General features: G+C 47.1%; 1 protein-coding gene across 2 annotated transcripts in view; it reads left to right on the top strand.

The window, feature by feature from the left end:
* The window catches only part of LOC138661490 (class I histocompatibility antigen, F10 alpha chain-like), a 103,968-nt gene that overhangs the window by 66,939 nt on the left and 10,128 nt on the right, over positions 1-26,901 (top strand). For both annotated transcript variants that reach the window (XM_069746204.1, XM_069746205.1), the window contains exon 4: positions 22,440-22,709. In XM_069746204.1, the coding sequence (XP_069602305.1) occupies positions 22,440-22,709 (270 nt within the window). The remainder of the gene's footprint in view (positions 1-22,439; positions 22,710-26,901) is intronic.

The raw sequence follows: 26,901 nt of genomic DNA, 5'->3' as shown, positions 1-26,901 counted from the left end.
GGGTTCGGTGACCCCTCCTCAGGGGGGGGGGGGTACTGTTGTGAATTCCGTTCTTGGTTGTAAGTAGTATTTTTGTGAGTTCTGCTCTTGGGCTCCTCCTGTGGTCTTTAGTGGTATTGCTGCTTCTTGGATTTATCTTCTCAGCTGTTTCCTTTGATTGTCTTTTGGGCTCGGCTATATTAGTCTGGCCTGAGCCCTCGATCAATGCCAGTTGTCAATTGTCTCTGCCTGGAGTCATTGCTCTTTGGACTTTCCTGTCACTCTGACCAAGTTCTGCAAAGCCAAGTCCTTCCATGTCATTTGCAGTTCACTTATTGTGGACTTGTTATTTTGTACTGTCTTGTTTTTGCTCATTTGTCCAGTTTATCAGTATGGATCTTTTTAGCTAAACTGGAAGCTCTGGGCAGCAGAGTTTGCCCTCCACACCTTTAGTTAGGTGTGGAGATTTTTGCATTTCTCTGCGGTGGACTTTTACTAGTTTTTTCTACTGACCGCACAGAGCTCTTTTCTGTACTTTCCTATCTAGCTAGAAGTGGCCTCCTGTGCTCAATCTTGTTTCATACTACGTATGTCATTTCCTTCTCCTCTCACAGTCATTACATGTGGGGGGCTGTCTTTCCTTTGGGGATTTTCTCTGAGGCAAGATAGTTTTCCTGCTTCTATCTTTAGGGGTAGTTAGCTCTTAGGCTGTGATGAGTTGCATAGGGAGCGTTAGGAGCAATCCACGGCTGCTTCTAGTTGTGTGTTGAGCTTAGGGTCTGCGGTCAGTATAGATACTGTTGTGAATTCCATTGTCAGGCTCCCTCCTGTGGTCATGAATGGTACTTCGGCTGGTTCTGTTCATGGACTTCCTCTGGTGGCTGTGGGTGTTTCTGAGTTTCCTTCCACAGGTGACGAGGCTAATTCGTTAGTGGGGGCTCTATTTAACTCCACTTAGATCTCTGTCCCATGCCAGCTGTCAATGTTGTACTATTGGTCTTGTTCGCTCCTGGATCGTTCTGGTTACCAGTTTACTCCAGCAGAAGCTAAGTTCCTCCTTGCTATTTTTCTTGTTTGCTATTTTTTCTGTCCAGCTTGCTATTGTGAATATTGCCTTGCTTGCTGGAAGCTCTGGGACGCAGTGTGGCGCCTCCGCACCGTGAGTCGGTGCGGAAGGTTTTTTTTTACTGCACACTCTGCGTGGCTTTTTGTAGGTTTTTGTGCTGACTGCAAAGTGACCTTTCCTATCCTCTGTCTATTCAGTCAGTCGGGCCTCTCTTTGCTAAATCTATTTCATTTCTGTGTTTGTGATTTCCATCTTTACTCACAGTCATTATATGTAGGGGGCTGCCTTTTCCTTTGGGGAATTTCTCTGAGGCAAGGTAGGCTTTATTTTCCTATCTTTAGGGCTAGCTAGTTCTTAGGCTGTGAAGAGTTGCATAGGGAGCGTTAGGAGCAATCCACGGCTATTTCTAGTGTGTGTGACAGGATTAGGGATTGCGGTCAGCAGAGTTTCCACTTCCCAGAGCTTGTCCTGTGTTTTGGTAGCTATCAGGTCTTTCCGAGTGCTCTTAACCACCAGGTCCATTATTGTCCTAACCACCAGGTCATAACAGTACAGCTGGCCCAAAGTATTAATGCATCTCAATAGAGGGATAAGAGAAGTTCGAGACCATTTTTTTTTCTTTGCAGCGTGTTTTGTCTCTCTTTTCCCCTTTACCTCTGGGTGGTTCAGGACACAGGTGTAGATATGGACATTCAAGGTCTGTCCTCTTGTGTGGATCATCTCACTGCAAGGGTACAAAACATTCAAGATTTTGTGGTTCAGAATCCGATGCCAGAGCCTAGGATTCCAATTCCTGATTTGTTTTTTGGGGATAGATCTAAGTTTCTGAATTTCAGAAATAATTGTAAATTGTTTCTTGCTTTGAAACCTCGCTCCTCAGGTGACCCTGTTCAACAAGTGAAAATCATTATTTCTTTGTTACGTGGCGACCCTCAAGACTGGGCATTTTCCCTTGCGCCAGGAGATCCGACATTGCGTGATGTTGATGCTTTTTTTCTGGCGCTTGGATTGCTTTACGATGAACCTAATTCAGTGGATCAGGCAGAGAAAATCTTGCTGGCTCTGTGTCAGGGTCAGGATGAAGCAGAGATATATTGTCAGAGGTTTAGAAAGTGGTCTGTGCTCACTTAGTGGAATGAGTGTGCCCTGGCAGCAATCTTCAGAAAGGGTCTCTCTGAAGCCCTTAAGGATGTCATGGTGGGATTTCCCATGCCTGCTGGTCTGAATGAGTCTATGTCTTTGGCCATTCAGATCGATCAACGCTTGCGTGAGCGCAAAGCGGTGCACCATTTGGCGGTACTATCTGAGCATAGGCCTGAGCCTATGCAGTGTAATAGGACTTTGACCAGAGCTGAACGGCAAGAACACAGACGTCGGAATGGGCTGTGTTTTTACTGCGGTGATTCCACTCATGCTATCTCCGATTGTCCTAAGCGCACTAAGCGGTTTGCTAGGTCTGCCACCATTGGTACGGTACAGTCTAAATTTCTATTGTCCGTTACTCTGATTTGCTCTTTGTCATCCTATTCTGTTATGGCATTTGTGGATTCAGGGGCTGCCCTGAATTTGATGGACTTGGAGTATGCTAGGCGCTGTGGTATTTTCTTGGAGCCCTTGCAGTATCCTATTCCATTGAGAGGATTTGATTCTACGCCTTTGGCCAAGAATAAGCCTCAGTACTGGACCCAATTGACCATGTGCATGGCTCCTGCACATCAGAAGGATATTCGCTTTTTGGTGTTGCATAATCTGCATGATGTGGTCGTTTTGGGGTTACCATGGCTACAGGTTCATAATCCAGTATTGGACTGGAAATCTATGTCTGTGTCCAGCTGGGGTTGCCAGGGGGTACATGGTGATGTTCCATTTTTGTCAATTTCGTCTTCCACTCCTTCTGAAGTTCTGGAGTTTTTGTCGGATTATCGGGATGTATTTGATGAGCCCAAAGCCAGTGCCCTACCTCCTCATAGGGATTGCGATTGTGCAATTAATTTGATTCCTGGTAGTAAGTTTCCTAAAGGCCGATTGTTCAATTTATCTGTGCCAGAACACGCCGCTATGCGGAGTTATATAAAGGAATCCTTGGAGAAAGGCCATATTCGCCCGTCGTCATCACCGTTAGGATCAGGGTTCTTTTTTGTGGCCAAGAAGGATGGTTCCTTGAGACCTTGTATTGATTACCGCCTTCTTAATAAAATTACAGTCAAATTTCAGTATCCTTTGCCGCTGCTGTCTGATTTGTTTGCTCGTATTAAAGGGGCTAGTTGGTTCACCAAGATAGATCTTCGAGGGGCGTATAATCTTGTGCGTATTAAACAGGGCGATGAATGGAAAACAGCATTTAATACGCCCGAGGGCCATTTTGAGTACCTGGTTATGCCATTCGGGCTTTTCAATGCTCCATCAGTATTTCAGTCCTTTATGCATGACATCTTCCGAGAGTACCTGGATAAATTCCTGATTGTGTATTTGGATGATATTTTGGTCTTTTCGGATGATTGGGAGTCTCATGTGAAGCCGGTCAGAATGGTGTTCCAGGTCCTTCGTGCAAATTCTTTGTTTGTGAAGGGGTCAAAGTGTCTCTTTGGAGTTCAGAAGGTTTCATTTTTGGGTTTCATTTTTTCCCCTAATACTATCGAGATGGACCCTGTTAAAGTTCAGGCCATTCATGATTGGACTCAGCCGACATCTCTGAAGAGTCTGCAAAAGTTCCTGGGCTTTGCTAATTTTTATCGTCGCTTCATCAATAATTTTTCTAGTATTGCTAAGCCGTTGACTGATTTGACCAAGAAAGGTGCTGATGTGGTCAATTGGTCTTCTGCGGCTGTGGAAGCTTTTCAGGAGTTGAAGCGTCGTTTGTTATGGACTGGTGGTTAGAACAACAATGGACCTGGTGGTTAAGAGCACACAAAATGACCTGATAGTTACTAATAACATAGGACGAGCTCTGAGACGTGGGAACTCTGCTGACCGCAATCCCCAATCCTATCAAACCACACTAGAAATAGCCGTGGAGCGCTCCTGACCAGACCTAGGCGCCTCGGCACAGCCTAAGAAACTAGCTAGCCCTGAAGATAGAAAAATAAGCCTACCTTGCCTCAGAGAAATTCCCCAAAGGAAAAGGCAGCCCCCCCACATATAATGACTGTGAGTAAAGATGAAAATACAAACACAGAGATGAAATAGATTTAGCAAAGTGAGGCCCGACTTACTGAATAGACCGAGGATAGGAAAGATAGCTTTGCGGTCAGCACAAAAACCTACAAAAGACCACGCAGAGGGCGCAAAAAGACCCTCCGCACCGGCTAACGGTACGGAGGTGCTCCCTCTGCGTCCCAGAGCTTCCAGCAAGCAAGACAAACCAAAATAGCAAGCTGGACAGAACAAATAGCAAACAAAAGAAACACAAGCAGAACTTAGCTTATGCAGGGAAGACAGGTCACAAGAACGATCCAGGAGAGAGCAAGACCAATACTGGAACATTGACTGGAGGCAAGGAGCAAAGAACTAGGTGGAGTTAAAAAGAGCAGCACCTAACGACTTAACCTCGTCACCTGTGGAAGGAAACTCAGAAGCCGCAGCCCCACTCACATCCACCAGAGGAAGCCCATGAACAGAACCAGCCGAAGTACCACTCATGACCACAGGAGGGAGCTTGACCACAGAATTCACAACAGTCGTTTTTCTTCTGCCCCTGTGTTGTGCCAGCCAGATGTTTCGCTCCCGTTTCAGGTTGAGGTTGATGCTTCTGAGATTGGAGCAGGGGCTGTTTTGTCGCAAAGAAGTTCTGATGGCTCGGTGATGAAGCCATGTGCTTTCTTTTCTAGAAAATTTTCGCCTGCTGAGCGCAATTATGATGTTGGTAATCGAGAGTTGTTGGCCATGAAGTGGGCATTCGAGGAGTGGCGTCATTGGCTTGAAGGAGCCAAGCATCGCGTGGTGGTCTTGACTGATCACAAGAATTTGACTTATCTTGAGTCTGCCAAACGGTTGAATCCGAGACAGGCTCGATGGTCGTTATCTTTCTCCCGTTTTGATTTTGTGGTTTCGTACCTTCCGGGCTCTAAGAATGTGAAGGCTGATGCCCTGTCAAGGAGTTTTGTGCCTGACTCTCCGGGTGTTCCTGAGCCGGCGGGTATTCTCAAAGAGGGGGTAATTTTGTCTGCCATCTCCCCTGATTTGCGGCGGGTGCTGCAAAAATTTCAGGCTGATAGACCTGACCGTTGCCCAGCGGAGAAACTGTTTGTCCCTGATAAATGGACCAGTAGAGTTATCTCTGAGATTCATTGTTCAGTGTTGGCTGGTCATCCTGGAATCTTTGGTACCAGAGATTTGGTGGCTAGGTCCTTTTGGTGGCCGTCTTTGTCGCGGGATGTGCGTTCTTTTGTGCAGTCCTGTGGGACTTGTGCTCGGGCTAAGCCCTGCTGTTCTCGTGCCAGTGGGTTGCTTTTGCCCTTGCCGGTCCCGAAGAGGCCCTGGACACATATTTCTATGGATTTTATTTCGGATCTCCCCGTCTCTCAAAAGATGTCGGTAATTTGGGTGGTTTGTGATCGCTTTTCTAAGATGGTCCATTTGGTACCCTTGTCTAAATTGCCTTCCTCCTCTGATTTGGTGCCATTGTTTTTCCAGCATGTGGTTCGTTTACATGGTATTCCGGAGAACATCGTTTCGGACAGAGGTTCCCAGTTTGTTTCGAGGTTTTGGCGATCCTTTTGTGCTAGGATGGGTATTGATTTGTCTTTTTCCTCGGCTTTCCATCCTCAGACAAATGGCCAAACCGAACGAACTAATCAGACTTTGGAAACATATCTGAGATGCTTTGTTTCTGCTGATCAGGATGATTGGGTGTCCTTTTTGCCGTTGGCTGAGTTCGCCCTTAATAATCGGGCCAGCTCGGCTACTTTGGTTTCGCCGTTTTTCTGCAATTCTGGTTTCCATCCTCGTTTCTCTTCAGGGCAGGTTGAGTCTTCGGACTGTCCTAGTGTAGATACTGTGGTGGATAGGTTGCAGCAGATTTGGACTCATGTGGTAGACAATTTGACATTGTCCCAGGAGAAGGCTCAACGTTTCGCTAACCGCCGGCGCTGTGTGGGTCCCCGACTTCGTGTTGGGGATTTGGTTTGGTTGTCGTCTCGTTATGTTCCTATGAAGGTTTCCTCTCCTAAGTTTAAGCCTCGTTTCATTGGTCCGTATAAGATTTCTGAGGTTATCAATCCTGTGCCATTTCGTTTGGCCCTTCCAGCTTCTTTTGCCATCCATAATGTGTTCCATAGGTCGTTATTGCGGAGATACGTGGTGCCTGTGGTTCCATCCGTTGATCCTCCTGCCCCGGTGTTGGTTGAGGGGGAGTTGGAGTATGTGGTGGAGAAGATTTTGGATTCTCGTGTTTCGAGACGGAAACTCCAGTACCTGGTCAAGTGGAAGGGTTATGGTCAGGAAGATAATTCCTGGGTTTTTGCCTCTGATGTTCATGCTGCCGATCTGGTTCGTGCTTTTCATTTGGCTCATCCTTGTCGGCCTGGGGGCTCTGGTGAGGGTTCGGTGACCCCTCCTCAAGGGGGGGGGGTACTGTTGTGAATTCCGTTGTCAGGCTCCCTCCTGTGGTCATGAATGGTACTTCGGCTGGTTCTGTTCATGGACTTCCTCTGGTGGCTGTGGGTGTTTCTGAGTTTCCTTCCACAGGTGACGAGGCTAATTCGTTAGTGGGGCTCTATTTATCTCCACTTAGATCTCTGTCCCATGCCAGCTGTCAATGTTGTACTATTGGTCTTGTTCACTCCTGGATCGTTCTGGTTACCAGTTTACTCCAGCAGAAGCTAAGTTCCTCCTTGCTATTTTTCTTGTTTGCTATTTTTTCTGTCCAGCTTGCTATTGTGAATATTGCCTTGCTTGCTGGAAGCTCTGGGATGCAGTGTGGCGCCTCCGCACCGTGAGTCGGTGCGGAAGGTTTTTTTTACTGCACACTCTGCGTGGCTTTTTGTAGGTTTTTGTGCTGACCGCAAAGTGACCTTTCCTATCCTCTGTCTATTCAGTCAGTCGGGCCTCTCTTTGCTAAATCTATTTCATTTCTGTGTTTGTGATTTCCATCTTTACTCACAGTCATTATATGTAGGGGGCTGGCTTTTCCTTTGGGGAATTTCTCTGAGGCAAGGTAGGCTTTATTTTCCTATCTTTAGGGCTAGCTAGTTCTTAGGGAAGAGTTGCATAGGGAGCGTTAGGAGCAATCCACGGCTATTTCTAGTGTGTGTGATAGGATTAGGGATTGCGGTTAGCAGAGTTTCCACTTCCCAGAGCTTGTCCTGTGTTTTGGTAGCTATCAGGTCTTTCCGGGTGCTCTTAACCACCTGGCCCATTATTGTCCTAACCACCAGGTCATAACAAGATACCACCTGCTCAGAGCTAGTCTCATGTCGCTCCATAATCACCAGACCATAACAGATATGTTTGTGACGCCACCTGTGGTATTCGGTCAGGGTGACCAACGCTGCTTAGGGGTCCGCTGGGGTTATGTTATGGCAGCTAGATGGTAGACCTTCCCACAGGTGAAGTGTTTCCCCAGGGCTTCCCAGAGTGTAGATGGCGGATGGTGTGAGGCGCAGTGAAGAACGAGGACACAAGGTTGCAGTCTTTTTACCTTTACTGAAGGCTTCAGCATCCACAGTCCAGAGCACTAAATCACAGGGCAGGCAGAGTCCGGCCGGTCTGAAGGCAAATCCAGAGTCCCCTTATCCAATTGGAAATTAGTAGCCTTCCTCTAGCGCCTGGGTGTTGTAGTACCTTCCTGCTAAGCTTCTCGGTAAGGTCCTCAAAACTAATGTAGATGTTATGTCTCTCTCTCTCTGTCCCCCAGATGGATAGGAACAAACCCGTATAACTGATGGCCTGAGGCTTTTTACAGGGACTTTAGCACGCCCCAGCCCCCACAAGTTGCCACCGTGCCTCCTGGGTATAGATCGGGCAGGTAATATGGAATTAGCTGTCCTGCCGGTCTCTGGAGCAAGGCATGGAGACGATTGCTCCCTCGGTGTTCCGGCTACCGGATCCTGCGCCTCAGAAGGAGGCAACCTGTATAGGGTAGAACTTCTGGTTTCCTCTCCTTTTGCTATGACTTCGGTTCTCACCCTCTACAATACAATTCGCTGTTCTTGTCTCTTTCTTAGGATGCTGCCGCATCGGTAGGCAGTCGCAGCTCTGTGGCCTTCTGTCTGGATCCCACCCCTGTCAGGGACCAACTACCTGAGCGGAGCACAGATAGCAGCTCACTGGGTGAAGCCCAGCTCGCTTCTGCCTAACTTCCTATCCAGACCACCAGATTATGTAATTGTAAAGAGTGCCCTAATATATAGGAGCATGGCTCCCTGTTGTGAATTCTGTGGCAGAGCTCCCTCCTGTGGTCACAAGTGGTACTTCGGCTGATTCTCTCTGTGAGCTTCCGTTGGTGGAGGAGAGTGGTACTGCGGCTTCTGAGTTTCCATCCCCAGGTGATGTGGTGAAGTCGTTAGGTGCTGCTCTATTTAACTCCACCTAGTGCTTTGATCCTGGCCTCCAGTCATTGTTCTAGTATTGGACCTGTTTCCTCCTGGATCGTTCCTGTGGCCTGCTGCTCTGCATAGCTAAGTTCCGCTTTTGCTATTTTGTTTTCTGTTTTTTCTGTCCAGCTTGCTTATTTTGTTTTTTCTTGCTTGCTGGAAGCTCTGGGACGCAGAGGGTGTACCTCCGTGCCGTTAGTTCGGTACGGAGGGTCTTTTTGCCCCTTTGCGTGGTTTTTTGTAGGGTTTTGTGTTGACCGCAAAGTTATCTTTCCTATCCTCGCTCTGTTCAGAAAGTCGGGCCTCACTTTGCTAAATCTATTTCATCTCTACGTTTGTCTGTTCATCTTAACTCACAGTCATTATATGTGGGGGCTGCCTTTTCCTTTAGGGTATTTCTCTGAGGCAAGGTAGGCTTATTTTCTATCTTCAGGCTAGCTAGTTTCTCAGGCTGTGCCGAGTTGCATAGGGAGCGTTAGGCGCAATCCACGGCTGCCTCTATTGTGGTTGGAGAGGATTAGGGATTGCGGTCAGCAGAGTTCCCACGTCTCAGAGCTTGTTCTATGTTTTTGGGTTATTGTCAGGTCACTGTATGTGCTCTGACTTCTAGGTCCATTGTGGTACTGAATTACCTTATCATAACAGCTCCCCCTGGTGGACTGGAGCGTGAAGTGTGTTGTGTGGTTTGTGATACCTGGTAAAGTGATTTCCTTTAGGGTTGAGCGAAACGGGTCGAACATTTTCAAAAGTCGCCGACTTTTGGCAAAGTCGGGGTTTCATGAAACCCGATCCGACCCCTGAGCGGGGTCGGCCATGCGGTACGCGACTTTCGCGCCAAAGTCGCGTTTCAATGACGCGAAAAGCGCCATTTCTCAGCCAATGAAGGTAAACGCAGAGTGTGGGCAGCGTGATGACATAGGTCCTGGTCCCCACCATCTTAGAGAAGGGCATTGCAGTGATTGGCTTGCTGTCTGCGGCGTCACAGGGGCTATAAAGAGGCGTTCCCGCCGACCGCCATCTTACTGCTGCTGATCTGAGCTTAGGGAGAGGTTGCTGCCGCTTCGTCAGAAGCAGGGATAGCGTTAGGCAGGGTCCATTAACCACAGAACCGCTTGTGCTGCAGCGATTTGCACTGTCCAACACCACCTTCGGTGTGCAGGGACAGTGGAAGCTGTATTTTTTTTTTTTCCCCTCAGCGCTGTAGCTCATTGGGCTGCCCTAGAAGGCTCCCTGATAGCTGCATTGCTGTGTGTACACCGCTGTGCAAACCAACTGCTTTTTTAAAAGCACAAATCCTCTTGTTCCTTCCTTTCTGCACAGCTATCTTGTTTGTTTGTCCACACTTTTTATTTCATTTGTGCATCAGTCCAGTCCTTATTGCTGCCTGCCATACCTGGCTGAGATTACTGCAGGGAGATAGTAATTGAAGGACAGTTCCTTTTTTTTTTTTTTTTTTTTTTTGTGGGAGATTAAGATTGGCATTTCTGCTAGAGTGCCATCCCTGTCTGTGTCATCTCTCACTCAGTGGGCCATAGAAAGCCTATTTATTTTTTTGCTTGATTTGGGTTCCAAAATCTACCAGAAAAAATCACAACATCAATCAGTGGGAGAAAAATATTGGCCTTAGGGCTTGTGTGCCACTCCTTACTCCTGTGTGTGCCATCTCTCACTCAGTGGGCCATAGAAAGCCTATTAATTTTTTTGCTTGATTTGGGTTCTAAATTCTACCTGAAAAAATCAATAAATCAATCAGTGGGAGATTAATATTGGCCTTTGGGCTTGTGTGCCAGTCCTAAGCGTGCCATCTCTCTCTCTCTCAGATAGTGGGCCATAGAAAGCCTATTTTTTTATTATTTTATTGGTTTTATAAATTTTCCCTGGAAAAAAAAAAAAAGTGGGAGATTAATATTGGCCTCTGGGCTTGTGTGCCAGTCCTGAGCGTGCCATCTCTCTCACAAATAGTGGGCCATAGAAAGCCTATTTATTTTTTTGGTTGATTTGGGTTCATAATTCTACCTGAAAAAATCAATCAATCAATCAGTGGGAGATTAATATTGGCCTCTGGGCTTGTGTGCCACTCCTGACTCCTGGGTGTGCCATCTCTCTCTCTCTCCCCAATTGTGGGCCATAGAAAGCCTATAAATTTTTTTGCTTGATTTGGGTTCTAAATTCTACCTGAAAAAATCAATAAATCAATCAGTGGGAGATTAATATTGGCCTTTGGGCTTGTGTGCCAGTCCTAAGCGTGCCATCTCTCTCTCTCTCAGATAGTGGGCCATAGAAAGCCTATTTTTTTATTATTTTATTGGTTTTATAAATTTTCCCTGGAAAAAAAAAAAAAGTGGGAGATTAATATTGGCCTCTGGGCTTGTGTGCCAGTCCTGAGCGTGCCATCTCTCTCACAAATAGTGGGCCATAGAAAGCCTATTTATTTTTTTGGTTGATTTGGGTTCATAATTCTACCTGAAAAAATCAATCAATCAATCAGTGGGAGATTAATATTGGCCTCTGGGCTTGTGTGCCACTCCTGACTCCTGGGTGTGCCATCTCTCTCTCTCTCCCCAATTGTGGGCCATAGAAAGCCTATAAATTTTTTTGCTTGATTTGGGTTCAAAAATCTACCACAAAAAATCACTAAATCAATCAGTGGGAGATTATTATTGGCCTCTGGGCTTGTGTGCCACTCCTGACTCCTGTGTGCGTCATCTGTCACTCAGTGGGCCCTAGAAAGCCTATTTTTTGTTTTATTTGTTTTCTAAATTCTCCCTGAAAAAATCATTTTATTTTCTTTGGTTTCTAAATTCTTCCTGAAAAAAATCATTTTTTTTGTACTTTTTTTTTCTCTAAAGTCTCCCTGAAAAAAAAAACCAAAAAAAAATCTGTGGGAGATTCATATTGCCCCTTCTGCTTGTGTGCCAGTCTTGACTCCTGGGTGTGCCATCTCTCTCTCTCTCCCCAATTGTGGGCCATAGAAAGCCTATAAATTTTTTTGCTTGATTTGGGTTCAAAAATCTACCACAAAAAATCACTAAATCAATCAGTGGGAGATTATTATTGGCCTCTGGGCTTGTGTGCCATTCCTGACTCCTGTGTGCGTCATCTGTCACTCAGTGGGCCCTAGAAAGCCTATTTTTTGTTTTATTTGTTTTCTAAATTCTCCCTGAAAAAATCATTTTATTTTCTTTGGTTTCTAAATTCTTCCTGAAAAAAATCATTTTTTTTGTACTTTTTTTTTCTCTAAAGTCTCCCTGAAAAAAAAAACCAAAAAAAAATCTGTGGGAGATTCATATTGCCCCTTCTGCTTGTGTGCCAGTCTTGACTCCTGGGTGTGCCATCTCTCTCTCTCTCCCCAATTGTGGGCCATAGAAAGCCTATAAATTTTTTTGCTTGATTTGGGTTCAAAAATCTACCACAAAAAATCACTAAATCAATCAGTGGGAGATTATTATTGGCCTCTGGGCTTGTGTGCCACTCCTGACTCCTGTGTGCGTCCTCTATCACTCAGTGGGCCCTACAAAGCCTTTTTTTTCCCTAAATTCTCCCAGAAACAATCATTTCATTTAATTTGTTTTATAAATTCTTCTGTCAAAAATTTTTTTTTTTTATTTTTTTTTTTTTTCTGAAGTCTCCCTTTTAAAAAAAACAAACACAAATCTGTGGGAGATAAATATTTACATTTGCGCTTCAGTGACAGTCCTGCGTGTGTGGCATCTCATTTGTTGCCAACAACAACAGAGTGTGTAACATTGTGGCTGATTTTCGTTGTGGTCTCACCCACCTGTAAAGGGGTAGCTAAATCATACTGAAGTTATAGCTCACCGTGTAAGTTGTGTGACAGCAACAAATACCGTTCGTTTGGTAACGTTTTTAAAACAATGAGGAAGTCTGGTGGAAGAGGTCGTGGCCGGGGGCGTTCATTGTCAGCTGGTAATGAGGGTAGTGGTAGTGGTGGAGCATCAGGTGGTCGTGAGAAAAAGAATATTGCACCTAAGTCTGGAGCTGTGGAGCCAGGTTCGTCGTCTGGCTACACAAGGCCTCGAACCCTCCCTTTTCTGGGAGTAGGAAAACCGCTTTTAAAGCCGGAGCATCAAGAGCAAGTTTTGGCTTATCTTGCTGACTCAGCCTCTAGCTCTTTTGCCTCCTCTCGTGAAACTGGTAAAAGTAAAAGCAGCGCGTCGTTAGTGGATGTTCACGGTCAGGGACAAGTCACTTCCTTGTCCTCTTCAGCAAAAACAACAACAGAGAAGAATGCAGCAGGCGACACAACGGGTTACTCCATGGAGCTCTTTACACATACCGTCCCTGGCTTAGAAAGTGAAGCAGTTAACAGTCCATGCCCATTACAAGTTGAATCTGACATGGAGTGCACTGATGCACAGCCACAGCCAGACTACTATGCTGGTCCTTTGACTCAGACCACAACATTGCCCTCGCAGGGTGCTGATCAAGAATCAGACCCTGATGAGACTATGTTGCCCCATCACGAACGCTATACCACCGACCGACACGGTGACACAGACGAAGTTGCACACGAGCTACAAGAAGAGGTAATAGATGACCCAGTCCTTGACCCAGATTGGCAGCCATTGGGGGAACAGGGTGCAGGCGGCAGCAGTTCTGAAGCGGAGGAGGAGGGGCCACAGCAGGCATCAACATCGCAACAGGTTCCATCTGCCGGGCCCGTATCTTGCCCAAAACGCGTGGCAAAGTCAAAACCTGTTGGAGGACAGCGTGGCAATCCGGTTAAAGCTCAGTCTGCTATGCCTGAAAAGGTATCTGATGCTAGAAAGAGTGCAGTCTGGCATTTTTTTAAACAACATCCAATTGATCAGCACAAAGTAATCTGTCAAAAATGTTCAACTACCTTAAGCAGAGGGCAGAATCTGAAAAGTCTCAATACAAGTTGCATGCATAGACATTTAACCACCATGCATTTGCAAGCTTGGACTAACTACCAAACGTCCCTTAAGGTTGTAGCACCCTCGGCCAATGAAGCTAGTCATCAACGTAACATCCCTTCCGGCAGTGTAGGGCCACCATTTTCTGCACCACCTGCAGTATCTGTGCAGGTTTCTTTGCCAGGCCAAAGCAGTCAGGGTCAGGGAATCTCCAGTTTCGTAGTAGGAAACACTGCATCTAGGGCACCGGCGGCAACAATACCATCTCCCACCGTCTCTCAGTCTGCCATGTCCACCGGCACCCCCGCTAGTTCCCCGATCTCAAGCTCTCCAGTCCAGCTCACCCTACATGAGACTATGGTTAGAAAAAGGAAGTACTTAGCCTCGCATCCGCGTACACAGGGTTTGAACGCCCACATAGCTAGACTAATCTCGTTAGAGATGATGCCCTACCGGTTAGTTGAAAGCGAAGCTTTCAAAGACCTGATGGACTACGCTGTACCACGCTACGAGCTACCCAGTCGACACTTTTTTTCCAGAAAAGCCATCCCAGCCCTCCACCAGCATGTTAAAGAGCGCATCGTCCATGCACTCAGGCAATCTGTGAGCACAAAGGTGCACCTGACAACAGATGCATGGACCAGTAGGCATGGCCAGGGACGTTACGTGTCCATCACGGCACACTGGGTAAATGTGGTGGATTCAGGGTCCACAGGGGACAGCAAGTTTGGGACAGTTCTGCCTAGCCCACGGTCTAGGGAACAGTTGGCTGTAGCCGTTCGCACCCCCTCCTCCTCCTCCTCCTCGTCCTCCTGCAGAAGCGAGAGCTCGTCCACAGACCGCAGTCGCACAACCACTCCATCCGCAGCTGTTGCACACCAGGTCTCCCATTATGGGGCAGCTACTGGCAAACGTCAGCAGGCTGTATTGGCTATGAAGTGTTTGGGCGACAACAGACACACCGCGGAAGTTCTGTCCGAGTTCTTGCACCAAGAAACGCAGTCGTGGCTGGGCACTGTAGATCTTGAGGCAGGCAAGGTAGTGAGTGATAACGGAAGGAATTTCATGGCTGCCATCTCCCTTTCCCAACTGAAACACATTCCTTGCCTGGCTCACACCTTAAACCTGGTGGTGCAGTGCTTCCTGAAAAGTTATCCGGGGTTATCCGACCTGCTCCTCAAAGTGCGTGGACTTTGCGCACATATCCGCCGTTCGGCTGTACACTCCAGCCGTATGCAGACCTATCAGCGTTCTTTGAACCTTCCCCAGCATCGCCTAATCATAGACGTTGTTACAAGGTGGAACTCAACACTGCACATGCTTCAGAGACTGTGCGAACAGAGGCGGGCTGTTAATTTTTTGTGGGAGGAGACACATACACGGGCAGGCAGTAGGATGGCAGACATGGAGTTGTCAGGTGTGCAGTGGTCGAAGATTAAAGACATGTGTCAAGTCCTTCAGTGTTTTGAGGAATGCACACGGCTGGTTAGTGCAGACAACGCCATAATAAGCATGAGCATCCCCCTAATGTGTCTGCTGATGCAAAGTTTGACGCACATAAAGGATCAGGCGTCTGCACCAGAGGAAGAGGAAAGCCTTGATGACAGTCAGCCATTGTCTAGTCAGGGCAGTGTACAGGACGAGGTAGCGGGCGAAGAGGAGGTGGAGGATGAGGAGGATGATGGGGATGAGTATATTTTTAATCAGGAAGCTTTCCCGGGGTCACTGGAAATTGGTGGCGTGGCAAGGCCGGGTTCTGGTTTTTTGAGGGACACAAGTGACGTAGATTTGCCTGCAACTGCCCCTCAACCAAGCACAACCGCAGATTTGACAACTGGAACTTTGGCCCACATGGCGGATTATGCCTTGCGTATCCTCAAAAGGGACACACGCATTACAAAAATGATGAACGATGACGATTACTGGTTGGCCTGCCTCCTTGATCCTCGCTATAAAGGCAAATTGCAAAATATTATGCCACATGAGAACTTGGAACTAATATTAGCAACAAAACAATCAACTCTTGTTGACCGTTTGCTTCTGGCATTCCCTGCACACAGCGCCCGTGATCGTTCTCACACGAGCTCCAGGGGCCAGCAGACCAGAGGTGTTAGAGGGGCAGAAATCAGAAGTGGCGTTGGCCAGAGGGGTTTTCTGACCAAGTTGTGGAGTGATTTTGCTATGACCGCAGACAGGACAGGTACTGCAGCATCAATTCAAAGTGACAGGAGACAACATTTGTCCAGTATGGTTACAAACTATTTTTCATCCCTTATCGACGTTCTCCCTCAACCGTCATTCCCATTTGATTACTGGGCATCCAAATTAGACACCTGGCCAGAATTGGCAGAATATGCATTGCAGGAGCTTGCTTGCCCGGCAGCTAGTGTCCTATCAGAAAGAGTATTCAGTGCTGCAGGTTCAATACTAACAGAAAAAAGGACTCGTCTGGCTACCCAAAATGTAGATGATCTAACCTTCATTAAAATGAACCACAACTGGATTTCAAAATCTTTTGCCCCACCTTGCCCGGCTGACACCTAGCTTTCCTATGAAAAGGTCTTGCCTGTGGACTATTCTGAATGACTTTTCCAATCTCGTAATTTTCTGCACCTGATTGTGCAGCATACGACATGTTTACTCCTAACAAAATGGCCAAACTCCCCACACGGGGCCGTGGTATCGCCACTTTGCGCCAGCACCCGTGAGAGTGCTGTTTGTCTGAAGAGGTGGGTGTGCCCGCTTTTGGTCGACGGCACTGCCACTGGGTCCCTCATAGTACAATAAAGTGTCTCTGGCGGTGGTGGTGCGCACCCAACGTCAGACACACCATTGTAATATGAGGGGCCCTGGGCCTGTACCGCCGGCCACAAGACAGTTCCCCCCCCAGCTGAAACAGTGCTCTACCACTAGCAAAATTATCTCTCACAGCTTCACCAATGTTTAGTCTATGCGCTGACATCCTTCAATGCCTGGCACTGACAATACCTAGTTTTGACATTTTTGTTATGTTAGGCCTTCGAAGCCTGTCTGCCGTCACTCCTTCCACTAGACTTCCACTGACCAGACCACTGCTGCCCGTGTACCCCTGGAACCAATTTAAAAGTGCCTACAGCCAGCCCAATTTTGTTATGTTAGGCCTTCGAAGCCTGTCTGCCGTCACTCCTTCCACTAGACTTCCACTGACCAGACCACTGCTGCCCGTGTACCCCTGGAACCAATTTAAAAGTGCCTACAGCCAGCCCAATTTTGTTATGTTAGGCCTTCGAAGCCTGTCTGCCGTCACTCCTTCCACTAGACTTCCACTGACCAGACCACTGCTGCCCGTGTACCCCTGGAACCAATTTAAAAGTGCCTACAGCCAGCCCAATTTTGTTATGTTAGGCCTTTGAAGCCTGTCTGCCGTCCGTTCTTTCTACAACTACTACACTGACCAGGCCACTGATGGCCGTGTTCCCCTGGAACCAATTTTAACTTGCCTACAGCCAGACCAATGTTATTATGTTAGGCCTTTGATGCCTGTCTGCCGTCACTCCTTCCACTAGACTTCCACTGACCAGACCACTGCTGCCCGTGTACCCCTGGAACCAATTTAAAAGTGCCTACAGCCAGCCCAATTTTGTTATGTTAGGCCTTCGAAGCCTGTCTGCCGTCACTCCTTCCACTAGACTTCCACTGACCAGACCACTGCTGCCCGTGTACCCCTGGAACCAATTTAAAAGTGCCTACAGCCAGCCCAATTTTGTTATGTTAGGCCTTCGAAGCCTGTCTGCCGTCACTCCTTCCACTAGACTTCCACTGACCAGACCACTGCTGCCCGTGTACCCCTGGAACCAATTTAAAAGTGCCTACAGCCAGCCCAATTTTGTTATGTTAGGCCTTCGAAGCCTGTCTGCCGTCACTCCTTCCACTAGACTTCCACTGACCAGACCACTGCTGCCCGTGTACCCCTGGAACCAATTTAAAAGTGCCTACAGCCAGCCCAATTTTGTTATGTTAGGCCTTTGAAGCCTGTCTGCCGTCCGTTCTTTCTACAACTACTACACTGACCAGGCCACTGATGGCCGTGTTCCCCTGGAACCAATTTTAACTTGCCTACAGCCAGACCAATGTTATTATGTTAGGCCTTTGATGCCTGTCTGCCGTCACTCCTTCCACTAGACTTCCACTGACCAGACCACTGCTGCCCGTGTACCCCTGGAACCAATTTAAAAGTGCCTACAGCCAGCCCAATTTTGTTATGTTAGGCCTTCGAAGCCTGTCTGCCGTCACTCCTTCCACTAGACTTCCACTGACCAGACCACTGCTGCCCGTGTACCCCTGGAACCAATTTAAAAGTGCCTACAGCCAGCCCAATTTTGTTATGTTAGGCCTTTGAAGCCTGTCTGCCGTCCGTTCTTTCTACAACTACTACACTGACCAGGCCACTGATGGCCGTGTTCCCCTGGAACCAATTTTAACTTGCCTACAGCCAGACCAATGTTATTATGTTAGGCCTTTGATGCCTGTCTGCCGTCACTCCTTCCACTAGACTTCCACTGACCAGACCACTGCTGCCCGTGTACCCCTGGAACCAATTTAAAAGTGCCTACAGCCAGCCCAATTTTGTTATGTTAGGCCTTCGAAGCCTGTCTGCCGTCACTCCTTCCACTAGACTTCCACTGACCAGACCACTGCTGCCCGTGTACCCCTGGAACCAATTTAAAAGTGCCTACAGCCAGCCCAATTTTGTTATGTTAGGCCTTCGAAGCCTGTCTGCCGTCACTCCTTCCACTAGACTTCCACTGACCATACACTGCTGCCCATGTACCCCTGGAACCAATTTAAAAGTGCCTACAGCCAGCCCAATTTTGTTATGTTAGGCCTTTGAAGCCTGTCTGCGGTTCGTTCTTTCTACAACTACTACACTGACCAGGCCACTGATGGCCGTGTTCCCCTGGAACCAATTTTAACTTGCCTACAGCCAGCCCAATGTTATTATGTTAGGCCTTTGATGCCTGTCTGCCGTCACTCCTTCCACTAGGCCTCCACTGACCAGACCACTGCTGCCCGTGTACCCCTGGAACCAATTTTAAATTGCCTACAGCCAGCCTAATTTATTATGTTAGGGCTTCGAAGCCTGTCTGCGGTCCCTCCTTCCACTAGGCCTCCACTGACCTGTCTACTGCTGGCCGTGTACCCCTTGAACCAACATCTGAAAATATAAAAATAAGTATTTTGCTTATAAAAAAGAAAATACTGGAGAGATATCAAATGCAGACATTTTAACATTAAAAACAAACACATACAACAAAAATCTGGAACAGTACTAAAAATGGCCACCAGCTACAATCACTTTTTCCTGCAAGTAGTTAACTGAAAGTTTTTTTCAATTTAAAACACAGATATGGCATCCACCGAGTGTTGTCCTGTCGCGTCTTCTTTATATTATTGCCAAGAAGATGCAAAACAATGAATATAATTAAATATTTATTTACCAAAAAAATAGAGTAAGTCAAAACCACATTGCAAATAAACATTCATTACAAATAAAGAAGCAGGGCGCGTCAGAGGGTGAGTATATACCTAATAAGAAGATAATCACCCTCGGACGCGCCCTGCTTCTTTCCGACAGCCTTCCTTCCTAAGAATCAGCCCTTCCGTGGTGTAGAGAGAGGGTGTGTTACACTCCAAGGTGTTCCCCAGGTTGCCTTTCCTGAGCTTCGATCTTCATGCTCTCGTTTAGTAGTTGTCGGAAAGTAGGCTGCATTAGGCCTACAAATTGGGTATGGGGTGGAGAGAGATGGTGTGTTACACTCCAAGGTGTTCCCCAGGTTTCCTTGCCATTGCTTCGGTCTTCCGACTCTCGTTTAGTAGTTGTAGAAAACTACACTGCATTAGGCCTAAAAAATGGGTATGGAGTGGAGAGAGATGGTGTGTTCCACTCCAAGTTGTTCTCCAGGTTGCCTTTCCTGAGCTTCTATCTTCAGGCTCTCGTTAAATTGTGGTTAAATGGAACAACTGCATTTGGCGTACTAGTTGGTTTGGGGCCTACTAACAGTGTCTGCCGCTCCTTGCTGTTCTCCTGGTTTCCTGTCCTGAAATTCCATTTTCAGGCTCTCGTTAAGTAGTTGTTAATGTTAGACTGCATTTGGCCTACTAGTTGGGTTGGGGCCTACTATCGGTGTCTGCCACTCCTTGCTGTTCTCCTCCACTGAACAAAGCTGTGCCGCCTGTTTACTACGGTTGCCAATTTTGAACTGCATTTCGACTACTTACTGATTTGGGCCTACTCTCTGTGTCAGCCTCTCATTCCAGTTGTCCTCCACTGCAATGCCCCTGGTTAGTCCTGTGTTACCAATTTTGAACTGCATTTAGTCAACTTTATTCTTTGGGCCTATATCTGTGTTTCCTCCTCATCCTGCCCATTGCCCAGCCAGTGATAGATGAGTCTGCTGCTACATTGACCCATAACGCAAAATTCCCTGTGCACGCTACACAGCAAGATTGTGACCCTGCTGAAAGTCAGGTTCCTCTTCCCGCATACCATACCACCTTACACGGGGACAAAGAGGAAGGTGCAGATGAAAGTGCAGGTTCCTTCATCAGGTGGGGGGAGGAATACTAGTTGGCGACGTCACTGGCACAGGGCCTCTCATAGTACGCAAAAGTGTTGCTGCCGGTGGGAGGCGCCCCCGCCGTGCAAACACACCGCTGTACTTTGAGGGGCCCTGTGCCAGTGCCAATGCCAACGAGTGGGCCCCCCCTTCTTGCTCAGGTTCACAGCACTTGCAAAGTTGAAATATTTTCCTCTCCCTGCTCCACTGCCGTGACGTGGTCCAGATTTCCTGGGCCCACTAATTACTTGAACCAGCCCTACCCACCACAACTTTAGCCAAATGACCCCCAATTTCAAATGCCTTCCAATTATTATAAGGTTAATTACGCTTGACAAGCTTCATTAAGAAGAATGGATGGTTTTGACATTAAAATGGGCACTCTAGGTGTTTTCCTGGCCCCCACTCACTGCCGACTATGCTGCCCCATTGACTTGCATTGGGTTTCGTGTTTCGGTCGATCCCGACTTTACATCATAATCGGCCGATTTCACTCGACCCGACTTTTGAGATAGTCGGGTTTCGCAAAACCCGGCTCGACTCTAAAAAGGTCAAGGTCGCTCAACTCTAATTTCCTTTATTGCCTTCAGACGTAACATCACTCCCCCTGGTGGAAGAATGACATTACTGCAACGACCAGACCAGATCAGTTAAAAGTCTCTGTCCCTGGGGTCTGGCAAACATCTAAGGGCAAATGTAATACAATGGGCCAAAATCCCCCTTAACCTTAATCCCCCCATACACTTTAGATAACTGTCGGCTGAATGATGGAAATGAGGAGTGAAAATGAAAAATGTCCTTTTTTCCACTAAAAACGTTGCTTTAGTCCCCAAGTTTTTGATTTTCATACGGCACATCGGGAGGAAAAGAACCTCACAGATCGAGCATGATTTCTCCTGAGTGCACCAGTCGGCCAGTATGTGGGGGAAGCGATTGTTCGGGCACAGTGCAGAGCTCAGGATGGAAGGCGCGACATTTTAGACTGCAGACTTTGCAATAAGAAGCCCCCTAAATGCAGCGCCCCAGAGTCCTGGTCGTTGCAGTAATGCTATTCTTCCACCAGGGGGAGTGATGTTACGTCTGAAGGCAATGAAGGAGATCTTCTGTCCAGGTATCAAAAACCACAAAACACACTTCACACTCCAGTCCGCCAGGGGGAGCTAAGCTTCTATTTACTAGGGCACTTCTCACACTTAGGTAAAACTGGTGGGTTGGTTAGGAAGTTAGTCAGTCAGTCCCGACCGAGTTTGGCAGAGGCTGGTTGGAGTGGGTTCCAGCCAGCTCCAGACTGCGGCCTGCGGAAGGCGAGGGTACACGGAGCTGCGCCTGCATCCCATGCGGCAGCATCCCAAGAAGGAGACATCGAAAGGAATTGTGTTGCAGTGAGTGAGAAACGAAGTCATAGCAACAGGAGAGGAAGATCAGAGGGAGACCAGCTAGAAGCAGGCTGCCTCCTTCTGAAGCGCAGTGCCGGTAGCCAGAACACCGAGGGAGTAAGGATCTCTATGCATTACTTCAGAGACTGGCAGGACAGTTAATTCCACGTTGGCTGCCCGACTATCTACCCAGGAGGCATGGTGGCAACTTGTGGAGGCCGGGGTGTCTCTAGGGTCCCTATAAAAAGCCTCAGGCCACCAGTCATACGGGTTTGTCCTATCTGTCAGGGGGACAGAGAGAAAGAGACTTAACATCTACATGAGTTGTGAGGACCTCACCGAGTTGCTCAGCAGGGAGGGACTACAACACTCAGGTGCTAGAGGAAGGCTATTGATTTCCACCTGGATAAGGGGACTCTGGATTTGCCTTCAGACCGGCCGGACTCTGCCTGCCCTGTGGTCCCTCCCCTGGACTGTGGATGCTGAAGCCTTCAGTAAAGGTAAAGAGACTGCAACCTTGTGTCCTCGTTATTCACTGCGCCTTACATCATCCACCATCTACACACTGGGAAGCCCTGGGGATATACTTCACCTGTGGGAAGGCATACCATCTAGCTGCCATAACATCACCCCAGCGGACCCCTAAGCAGCGTCGGTCTCCCTGACTGAATACCACAGGTGGTACATTATCCCTTTAAAGACCTTTCCCCATCTTATCAACGGACCTCCCGAGGGCCACAGACCGGGTCAGCCACCGTGACATCCCAGACGAGAACCGAAGGACCCGGTACCGAGTAACTCCTAGCCCCTGGGGGCGCTCCATAAACATGACATTAAGTTATAAAATGATGTAGAGAAAAAATAGATAGCAATTAAAGTTGTTTTATTTGGGGTCTTACTGGCATTTGAGATAATGTGATGACATATGTAAGTTGTGTTGGGCTTTAGTATCAATATAGATTTGATTTTATGGTTTCCATTTTCCTTCTTAGTTCGGCCGAGGGTGAAGGTCACTGGTCGGGTATCAGGAGATGTCACAAAGCTTCACTGCCAGGTGTACGGATTTCACCCCCGACCTGTGGATGTGAAGTGGATGAACGGGGAGGACGAGGTTCACTCGTATAAGACCACACACGTCCTCCCCAATCCTGACGGCACCTATCAGATCAGGGCCAGCGCGGAAGTGACCCCCAAATATGGCGACAGCTACTCCTGTTATGTGGACCACAGCAGCCTGGAGGAGCCGCTCCTTGTACAATGGGGTGAGTGCGAGCTATGTGGCCGGTATGTCAGAAAGAAAACTGGGAAAACCTCTTTCTTCATGGGTGTAGAGCTTCTTTAGGGTTTGTAGCCACCCAACCCGTATGGGCTGTAATATGGCCCTGGCTAAGCAGATCACACTTTAAAGGTCTCATTTATACATTGCTGATTTTTTTTGTGTGGATAAAATGGCCTGTGGTGCTGATTCTGAAATTCGCAGCATGTCAAATTTTTAAGAGGATTTTTATTGCGCATTTTACCCTGTAATGTGGATTCACCCATAGCAGATATTAAGTGGAAATTTCTGCAAGTGAAGATCGGTGCCATTCACCTGAATGGGGGGCATTATTACATATTTATTACAATTGGAAAAAAGAAACGTCAACCAAGATCAACTGAAGGGTGGGATAAGGATAAAGGGAAGGGGACTTAGATCATTAGAGGCAGAAAACAAATGGATTTCTGCAAGTGTCATTCAGAGAATTAGAACGGATTTTCACATGTAGAAATTTCTAAATAAAAATTCCCACGTGTGAAGTCTATCTTGGAATGTAAACACCTATGAAAACATGTGTGAGATCTGCAACCCGTGCCAATACTCTTACTCTTCATAGCTGCTTCTCCTTTGTTAAAACAGATTTCCACCCAAATAGAACCATGGACCATCCCTGTGGTAGAAATGTTTCATTCACTTACTGAGATGGCAGCATTTCTTGATTTGTCTTAGTTTTGTTGTAGCAGCCGTTTTGTTTTTTTTTGTTTTTTTAAATGACCAGATGGAAATGCAGCCATATTAGTTGTCAACAATAAAATAGCTGTAAGGATTAATCATGGAAACTTGGCAGCTCTTAATGGGGTTTCCAAGCACAGGCTTTGTACAAACCATTCTGCTTAGCAGGCTCTTGGACTTACAACAGGCTCATCTAACTAATGTCCATGGAATAGATGCTGGCCGGTGGAGTGAGCTGGCTGACAAGAGTCGAATAGCCAGGTCAAAAGCAGGGAGGCCAGTTACAGGATAGCATGAGGAGACTGAGACAAAGTCAGGAGATAACCGAGGTCAGAAGAAGGAGAACAGAGTCAGAGAGTTAAGTTAAGTTAGTTCAGGGTCAGCAACAGGTATCAAACAAGCTGGGTCATATAACTGGGTGAAGCAGGAGACAGAGACCAGGGTCAGGACACATTTTTGTATAAATGTCAACACCCAACAGTATATAGTAGGGTGTGGTGCTGCCCCATTGGCTACAGAAATAGCTTATTTCCCGTACATGCACGCCTTCTGCATAGTTGGGTGGTGCCACAGATTCCGCGATTCCAGTATCTCTAGCTGGACAGCGTCTGCAGCACCTGGAACTATTGGCCATGATGCCTCCTTCCTCACCAGTGCGGCCTGGGTGACATATGGTTCAGGTACAGATGCAGCAGGCTCATGTAGGTAGCCCCTATTAGGAAGGACCTCCAGACCATTTGATCCAGGCTTATCAAAAATTGATAATTACATTTCTTGATTAGGTATTGATGTTACTACTAGACAAAACTAATTATCTTTCATCTCTAGACCATATGCTCTCCAAAACACCAGGTACATTAATGACCCTCTCACCACATGAAAAATGTCAGTAATGAAGTCCATTGAGAGATGGATCCAGGAGCTTCTAAGAATAGTTAAGGCCTGGAGTAGTCCGGTTGGATGGGTTTAGGGCATTTTGGCTAGGGAACAGATTCCACATGCAAACACATATTCTCCAGACCTCAATAGTCAGCCACTTAATATATCTGGCTACAGGCTGAGGAATATCATTAATCCCAGGGAGACCTGCAAGTACCGAGGCATGGGATTATTTAGGACTCACAGATTGAGCTGAGAGGAACAAACTATTTTTGGATCCAAGTATTTTCTGGTACTAGATTACGAGATCTATGAATCTCTTCAATGATAACTAGAGAAACAGAGAACACAACTACGGTATAGCCTCAAGAAGAGAAGCCTGGTCAGAGTCCTACGCCTGAGACACAGAAACTTCGGGAAAGTCAAGATCAAATCTACAAAAGAACAAACAGTTGCCCTTCAGTTTAGTCTCTTGGCTGATTCTACAGTGGTCAGATTTTTTTGATCCGGGATGATTGTGATTTTACTTCACTACCAAAGGGCACTCTAAGTCCTGTCAGCCCAACACAGGGTCAGGTAAGAAGTGTTCCTCTAAGCCAGTACAAGCTTGGACTGCCCGAAGTATCCAGTTAACTGCATCAGCCCCGTTTTTAGTCAAGTCACTCAATTGTTTGATAATCTTGGAAAAAATGTTAATACATTTACAATCGTAATACTATAAGGGTAGTTCTGACTTATACTCAGTAGGATCTTGTAACTGTGCAATATTGTTTTCAATGTGCAGTGACAGTGCGCTCTCCTCACCAGCTCTGATGAGAAGTGATAAGCAGGTAAGAGAGCGCACTGTAAGGAGAGGACCTGGCGCAAAGGGAGAAGTGTTATAATCGCAATCCAGTGACACAGAGGACCAACAGTGTACCAGCGATCAGAGCACATATAGTGATCTGACAGTAACCCAAAAATATAGAACGAGCTCTGAGACGTGGAATCTCTGTAGACTGCAATCCCTGAACCTATCCTAACACAACTAAAGGTGGCTGTGGATTGCGCCTCAAACACTACCTATGCAACTCGGCACAGCCTAAGGAGCTGACTAGCCTGAAGATAGAAAAACCAGCCTGACTTGCCTCAGAGAAATACCCCAAAGGAAAAGGCAGCCCCCCACATGTAATGACTGTGAGTGAGATGAAAAGACAAACGTAGGGATGAAATAGATTCAGCAAAGTGAGGCCCGATATTCTAGACAGAGCGAAGATAGTAAAGAGAACTTTGCAGTCTACAAAAAACCCTAAAGCAAAAACCACGCAAAGGGGGTAAAAGTCTCACCGTGCCGAACTAACGGCACGGTGGTACACCCTTTGCGTCTCAGAGCTACCAGCAAAACCAAAAGACAAGGTGGACAGAAAATATAGCAACAAAAAGCAAAAATGCACTTATCCCAGCAGAGCAGAAGTCCACAGGAAAGATCCAGAAGCTCAGATCCAAACTGGAACATTGATCAGGAGCAAGGAAAACAGAATCATGTGGAGTTAAATAACGAAGCAGCTAACGAGCTCCCCGGAACACCTGAGGGAGGAAACTCAGAAGCTGCAGTACCACTTGTGACCACAGGAGTGAATTCAGCCACAGAATTCACAACAGTACCCCCCCCTTGAGGAGGGGTCACCGAACCCTCACCAGAGCCCCCAGGCCGACCAGGATGAGCCACATGAAAGGCACGAACAAGATCGGGAGCATGGACATCGGAGGCAAAAACCCAGGAATTATCTTCCTGAGCATAACCCTTCCATTTAACCAGATACTGGAGTTTCCGTCTAGAAACACGAGAATCCAAAATCTTCTCCACAATATACTCCAATTCCCCCTCCACCAAAACCGGGGCAGGAGGCTCAACAGATGGAACCATAGGTGCCACGTATCTCCGCAACAACGACCTATGGAATACATTATGTATAGAAAAGGAGTCTGGGAGGGTCAGACGAAAAGACACAGGATTGAGAACCTCAGAAATCCTATACGGACCAATAAAACGAGGCTTAAACTTAGGAGAGGAAACCTTCATAGGAATATGACGAGAAGATAACCAAACCAGATCCCCAACACGAAGACGGGGACCCACACGGCGTCTACGATTAGCGAAAAGTTGAGCCTTCTCCTGGGACAAGGTCAAATTGTCCACTACCTGAGTCCAGATCTGCTGTAACCTGTCCACCACAGAATCCACACCAGGACAGTCTGAAGACTCAACCTGTCCTGACGAGAAACGAGGATGGAACCCAGAATTGCAAAAAAATGGAGAAACCAAGGTAGCCGAGCTGGCCCGATTATTAAGAGCGAACTCAGCCAATGGCAAAAAGGACACCCAATCATCCTGGTCTGCAGAAACAAAACATCTCAGATATGTTTCCAAGGTCTGATTGGTTCGTTCGGTCTGGCCATTAGTCTGAGGATGGAAAGCCGAGGAAAAAGATAGGTCAATACCCATCCTACCACAAAAGGCTCGCCAAAACCTCGAAACAAACTGGGAACCTCTGTCAGAAACAATATTCTCAGGAATGCCATGTAAACGAACCACATGCTGGAAG

Source organism: Ranitomeya imitator, chromosome 2 (genome assembly GCF_032444005.1).
Source record: "Ranitomeya imitator isolate aRanImi1 chromosome 2, aRanImi1.pri, whole genome shotgun sequence".
NCBI lineage: Eukaryota > Metazoa > Chordata > Amphibia > Anura > Dendrobatidae > Ranitomeya > Ranitomeya imitator.
Note: the sequence above shows the minus strand (reverse complement) of the source record. Positions and strands in the feature narration are given on the sequence as shown.